Below are 6,854 nucleotides of genomic sequence, written 5' to 3'. Positions count from 1 at the left end.
TATAATTTTGAACTAAATAAAAGAAAAGAACATTTTGGTTATTAACAAGTAGTCCTTCTGACTCCCCATGTGACGACTGACCCCGGTTGTGTGCAACACTGCCACGCTAATTTGAAAGTTGCCGAACACAAACATTAACATAAGGCCAGTCGTTTTTGGTGGGATGGTAAGACTTGCTTGGCTCACCCTCAACAATGTTCCAGTGCAGCCTGCGGCTATCCAATGAGAGCCCAGCCCTCCTCCCCCTGCTCTCCTCTCCCGCCTCCTCCGCGAGCTCTCATCTCTCCGCTCCGCGTGCAGCCAGTGACTGCTGCTGTCTCGCGGCGTTTGGAGATCTTGCACCCGCGCTGTATGGATGCTGAAGCTTCGGCGCTGCTCTAAACGCCACACGGAATCAACATGTCCAACCCTCCGCACGACCCGTTCTACTCGTCCCCTTTCGGACCGTTCTACCGGAGACATTCACCGTACATGGTGCAGCCTGAGTACAGAATCTACGAGATGAACAAACGACTCCAGTCCCGGACAGAGGTGAGTTTGGCATTGCTCCACATGAGACAGTGACAGCTGTAGTTTGGGAAAAGTTGTGCTGGTCAGTGCGTTTGCAAAATTATCCTCATTCTTTCCTGATTGGACAAAACTGAAAGCGTGAACTAAGTGATGATGTGACTTTGTGAGCACTAAGTTACATAGATGCACAAATGTATTGTGCAATGTGATGATGAGTGCATCATATTGCTTGGATTACTTAAATAGCCTACATTCTATTCGGGACAGTGATTCCTAAAAATTCCAGTGCATTTCCATGGAATTATTTACAACTACGGGAAAACAGATGTGCGTTTTTACATACATTTTCAGAACATACTGCACATATTTAGGGCTTTTTCAAGCACTTTTATGAATTTACATCATTCAGGCACTGTGTACAGAAGCAACACAAGCATCCACTTTGATCACTAATTAAAATCCACGTGGAGGCAGCAAGTTAATGAACAGCGCAAGAGCGCAGAGCAATGATGCTCCTCTCCCAGAGCAACACAACTGTTTTAAATAAAGATTTAAAAATTAACTTCAACAATAAAAACTATACAAGCGTGGCTACTAATAACCTGACAGATCATTTAAAGGATAAAGGAAATGAGTTAAACGTGTGAAAGATGGCGAAAGCACTTTATGAAAAAGCAGAAGCGTTTGATTTGCTACATAAGAGAAAATGAATAGTCCCACAAACTTTCCCGCAAAAGTGATGTCAGCACTGGACTGAAACACAATACTTGATTTCAGTGATTTAGATGCATTCAGAGCTTCAGCATCTGCCCGTTGTCCTCCACACAAACAAATTATCTTCTTCATAATTATTAATGATATTAAAATATACTGTTGTGCTGAAAATTCAAAGCAACATGATTCAGTCAGTTGTAGTCAAGTCAACTATATTCTCATTCACCAAATTTTTAATTAACAACACCAACTGTTTTATTCTTCATCATTGTATGTTGTTTATGGCATAGAACTCAGTTTTATACAAATGCACACAAACCTAATGAGAACCAACAAGCATAATAAGATTTTAGCATCACCACATCACTGATGGAAAACCATCAGTGACAACAAAAATAGCATAAATCAGTTCGGAAAACAGTAAACGCATAATTTATTTATTATGTAGTGCATGCTGGGAACTCACATGTACACTTAAATCTGCAATATTGTTCGATATTAAGTTTATTCTTATGACTCTGTAGTTGGGACAACATCTGAAGGAATATTGTTGTTCTAACATGTGTTTTTATGTAGATTCAAAGTCATTCTCATTTCCTAGTATCTGTGACTCAGAAAACCCATATGCTGGATGAAATGTAATTGCTAGCTTGCTTGCTTGCTTGCTTGCTTTTTTAAAAGTAAAATCAGTTTAATGACAACAAAACATGGGCTTGAAACACCTCCAGCATTTTCACCCCTTTTAAAATAATACAGTAAAACAGCTGTAAATAATAGCTGTAAATATTTGTGCTGTGATACACAGACGTGTCTGTAATGCTGATCCAAATGGAAAATAGTTTTCTTCAAAGACCCGCTTGTTGCAATACGAGTCTGCCCACAAATTCCCCTTGGGTCTCCTCTTGCAACCTCTACCATCTCCGAATTTCACTCACATGTCAAAAAGCAAGATAAATAATTACAGTATTTATCGTTATCGCAATCCATCATACCCATTCATGATGTTATATACAGAACAACTTCCAGCATTAAATAAGCTAATGAAGCAGCCAGTTGCTGTCGCAGTTCTGGCACGTGAGCTTCTGCTCATGTGTTTGATGGAGGTGTTGTAACTTTAAGGAGACCTGGGCTGTATTGCAGAGATGCAATGGAACAACATCATGAATAATGCATGAGCAGCGGCCCAAACCCTGAAGACTTCCACTCTGAAATGCCACTTACCAAACAGCCTATAATAAACATGTGCCAATATATCATTTTAATCTTCACAACCTCACTTTGGCATAAAAGGGCATTTGCTGAGATTAAATCTGTACATGTGTGATCGATCTTGATAAGATATGTCATTGTGAGGGTAACAAGTTGATGATTCGCTTCTGAAAACTGTTGCAATCTGAAACTCAAAAGGGGTAGAAATAGAGAAAGTATAAAGAAAATGTAGTTTTAATTTAGATTCAGGTTTTTTATTACTCATCAAGGTAACACATTGTTATTGGAATCAATAACTGACACACTCAAATAACTGCTTTGTATCACAGCAGTCAGGAACGTATATTGCGCACCGCTCAGCAGTTGTGTTCTTCTAGAAAAGTCTGAAACAAACATTCTAACCTGCAACATTTGGTACCTCATAATTCTTTGATCATTTTGTATAGGTTGGTGGGCTCAAATGAACAAACATCTACACCCTCTGCACACAAATCCATCTGGCAGATGGTAGAAATGTTCGTAAAAGGTCTGATATCTCGCACCCTTTCTGCAAATTGTAGCACGTATAGGTCTAGCGCCTTGCCACAGTGGCATAATAATGCAACTCTATTGCTAATATCTTTGCAAACAGTGAGCGCAGTATTTATTAGCCAAGCAGGCTGATGTGCATTTGAAGCCAGTGGTAATTTAGCACAGATTTTACAAGGGAGAGTTCCCCCCACAGCCATCCATCATGTAGACATGCAGACTTTCTTAGTTCAGGAGCTCCAGGCAAACACTGAAACAACAGGGGGAGCGAAGCGCTAAAGTAGCCACTGTCAAACAAAGGTGTTTAATAACCACTTGGCTTTATATTTCTCTGAATTAGTCATTTAATGACTATACATTAAAGCTAGCTAATCTATGTATTAGTGCTTAAAAACATGGGAATTACGCTCTGTGGTGTACATCACATGATTGGAGTGAAAGTAGAATTGGACAAAAGCAGGAAGGAGCTCAGGAAAGCTAGACAAGAGGGCTCAAGAGTCCCGACTCTTGACTCGAGAGTTCTCAGTACAGAAGCTGGTGATTGATGTATTTTATTGTCCAGAGGCTAAAACTGTTCAGCCCATTTGCTGGCAGCAAACTAACTTCAGAGCAGAGCAGTTAGAGTCTTGCGTTTTAAAGAGTGCCAGAGAGTTTGTCATGAAATGGCAATTTGTAATATTTTATTCAAATACTTTTTGACCAGCTTAACATGTAGAAGAGATCTGTTAGATCGAAATCTTTAAAGTCAAAAGTGAAGTTTACAGAATATAAATTTCCTGATAATGTACTCACCTCCATGTCATCCAAGATGTTCATGTCTTTCTTTCTTCAGCTGAAAAGAAATTAAGGTTTTTGAGGAAAACATTCCAGGATTTTTCTCCATATAGTGGACTTCAATGGTGACCAACGGGTTGAAGGTACAAATTGCAGTTTCAATGCAGTTCAAAGGGCTCTGCACAATCCCAGCCCAAGAATAAGGGTCTTATCTAGCAAAACGATCTGTCATTTTCTAAAAAATAAAAATGTATATTATTTTTAATCACAAATGCTCGTCTTGCACTAGCTCAGCCTCGTGCATAATGTAATCACGTTGAAAAGATCACGTGTGATGTAGGCAGAGGTACCAACCCAGTGTTTACAAAGTGAATGTGCAAAGAAAGTCAGATGCCTTTTACAAACAATGCTGTTGGATGATTTTGACATTGGAAGAGAAACTACCCTACCTTTTTGAATCAAAGTCAAGTTGCGGACTACGTCGCAGAGCTAGTGCAAGATGAGCATTTGTGGTTAAAGAATAGAAATGTTAATATTTTTTTTAGAAAATGACTGATTGTTTTGCTAGATAAGACATTTATTTCTCGATTGGGATTGTGTAGAGCCCTTTAAAGCTGCATTCAAACTGCAGTTTGAACCTTTAACCTATCGGCCACCACTGAAGTCCACTATATGGAGAAAAATCCGGGAATGTTTTCCTCGAAAACCTTAATTTATTTTCATCTGAAGAAAGACATGAACATCTTGGATGACATGAGGGTGAGTCAATTATCAGGAAAATTTTATTCTGGAAGTGAACTAATCCTTTAAGGTTATCTATAAGCTTGTGTGCTCCAAAACACTAACAAAATTTGCATTTAGAAGATGTATGCGTTCATAATGTAGTCTCTCTCTACCACTAACACAGATCAGCAATTTTGATGACATTATTCTGAACTTCAGTTTCTCATCTGATTTCTTGTCCAATCAAATGCTTTCTAGAATCTGCCTACAGTATAAAGGCTGCTGAAACTGTGGCTGAAATTGGTCGCTTGTTCACACGTTTACACTCTAAAAAATGCTCTTTTTTTGTTGTTTTAAACCCAGCGTTGGGTCAAATATGGACTAACCCAACTGTTAAATTTAACTGAAAAATGTAACCCAACAGTTGGGTTAACCATAGTTGACCCAACGTTGGGTTAAAACAACCCAGCATTTTTTTAGAGTGCTTGTATGTCAAATGACAGGGATAGGAAGCGATTCATATAGTTTAAACTTGCTTTCCACTGGGGTGAACATAGTCTGGTTTTGCATCAGCGTCAAGCGAACCTCGGCAGAGTGGGCATATTCGACCCATCTGAATTTTATGGAGAATGCTGTATTTTAAAGCATTGGAGGAGATCAAATAAAGCAAATGGTTAGATAGTCTAGGCATTATAAACAGCCCCGATTGGTAGGAGAGATAAATTACAATATTCCTAAACTACACATCATCAGCTTTTCTAAAAATGATCACTCTTTATCTTTTTTTCTTGTGGTAATGGTTCAATTTTAAAGGGGAATCTATTAGACTGGGACTTTGACAGGTTGACATGTTAATGAAATGCTTTTGTAAAACACTGTTTTTTTAAAAAAAGGGAGCCACTTGATATGTCCTGCCCTGATTTCCAGTTTCACTGTAAATTATGTTAACACATCGAATAACTCTTCAAGGCACTTCAGTTTGACTTTAATGCTAGAAAAGGGGGCATGTTTGGGAAACCTGCTTGAAAGAGAACAATTTTCACACCAAAGGTGTGTTTGTTGGTAGTGGCAGTGGTTTGCATTGTGTGAAATTTTCAACCAGTTGGGTGAAGGCTGTTATGGAGTCTAATACTGAATATTTGCAGTTCACTTCACAAGAAAGTAGTTAGCATTAGTTACAGATACTGATTTGCCTATGGACATTTTTCTCTCCAGCTTCTCTTGTTCTTCAGTGCATTTTCTTTTCATGAAAAGGCAACAGTTGGTACATTTAAGCAGTTTCTAAATACATTTAAGCTTGCATGACATAAAAACTCATATCAGTAGTCTACAAAAGCATTTACATCGTGTGGGTCACCAAGTGATGAGATCACATGACAAACTGAATACTACACTTTCAGAAAGTAAAGGTGCAGAAGCTTTTACAGGGCAGTACTCTTTCAAAATGTTCTTATATGTACCATTTAGGTACTAATGTACCTTTATGGTACTAATATGCACCATTTGATAAAATGTGTAATTTGAAAGCATATTGCCTTAGTGACAGCTTTTGGACCTTTTTTCTGAAAGTGTATCAAAGACTGTATATACTGTATACCAAGATGGTTCACTATTACCATTAAAGCACAATATTATAGAATAACTTGTAAATATGAGAGCCAACCACCAATTGGTAAATTCATCTCATCACTGCAGCTGGCGTTAGAAGTTTAGAAGTTCATGTCAGATTTTGTTGCTAATTTGAAATATGTTATTTAAATGTGGTTTTGCAAGCATTTTTTGCATTTGCATGCCCACAATGTTTGCTGCCCAGAGGCATTGCAAATATGGCAGCTGAGTGAATTGACTTTCCCTAAAATGGACTTTGATACTATTTACTTTATCTTCATTACATTGCTGTTTTTGGACACTTTCACTTGCAGAATAAATTAACCATGGATGGCTGTGAACAAAACAATTATACACAAACCATGCTTTTGCATTATTCTGCATCCATTACGTTAGGTCCAAGCTGACTGCTGTAACAGCCTGCATAGCATAAACCAAAAAAGGTGCACCTTTAATAAAAGCCGTATCGAGTTTTGTACATGCATTTGGACATGTTTGCCCTGAGGCATGTGTGCTGAAAGAGCATCAAACATGTTTGCTGCCATTTAAAAGGTTTGCTGGATAACCTGCCGCATAAGCATATGCAAATAAGCATGCTGGTTAACATTCAGAGGAGGAGTTTCGCCAGCCTCAGCTGGTATAAGCTCATTAGCATAACACTTTTTAATATTCAAAGGCTCAGAAAAAGTGAGACACTAAGAAGAAGACAGCGAATGAAAGGCTAGCTTTATTAATCTGTCTAATGGTTTTGGAATGGGATGCGTTTATGCAAAGGAGCAGTGCGAGTT

The 6,854-nt window shown here is 38.4% G+C and overlaps 1 protein-coding gene across 6 annotated transcripts in view; it reads left to right on the top strand.

Moving 5' to 3' along the window:
- Positions 1-286: 286 nt before the first annotated feature.
- ldb2a (LIM domain binding 2a) overlaps positions 287-6,854 on the top strand; it is a 72,566-nt gene continuing 65,998 nt past the window's right edge. For 2 of the 6 annotated variants that reach the window (XM_051128285.1, XM_051128284.1), the window contains exon 1: positions 289-531. In XM_051128285.1, the coding sequence (XP_050984242.1) occupies positions 400-531 (132 nt within the window). In that variant the 5' untranslated portion in view covers positions 289-399. Of the gene's footprint in view, positions 532-6,854 lie in introns of all 6 variants that reach the window. The other 4 variants (XM_051128288.1, XM_051128287.1, XM_051128286.1 and 1 more) reach the window with 3 other exon arrangements.

This window comes from Labeo rohita, chromosome 14 (genome assembly GCF_022985175.1).
Source record: "Labeo rohita strain BAU-BD-2019 chromosome 14, IGBB_LRoh.1.0, whole genome shotgun sequence".
Lineage (NCBI taxonomy): Eukaryota > Metazoa > Chordata > Actinopteri > Cypriniformes > Cyprinidae > Labeo > Labeo rohita.
Note: the sequence above shows the minus strand (reverse complement) of the source record. Positions and strands in the feature narration are given on the sequence as shown.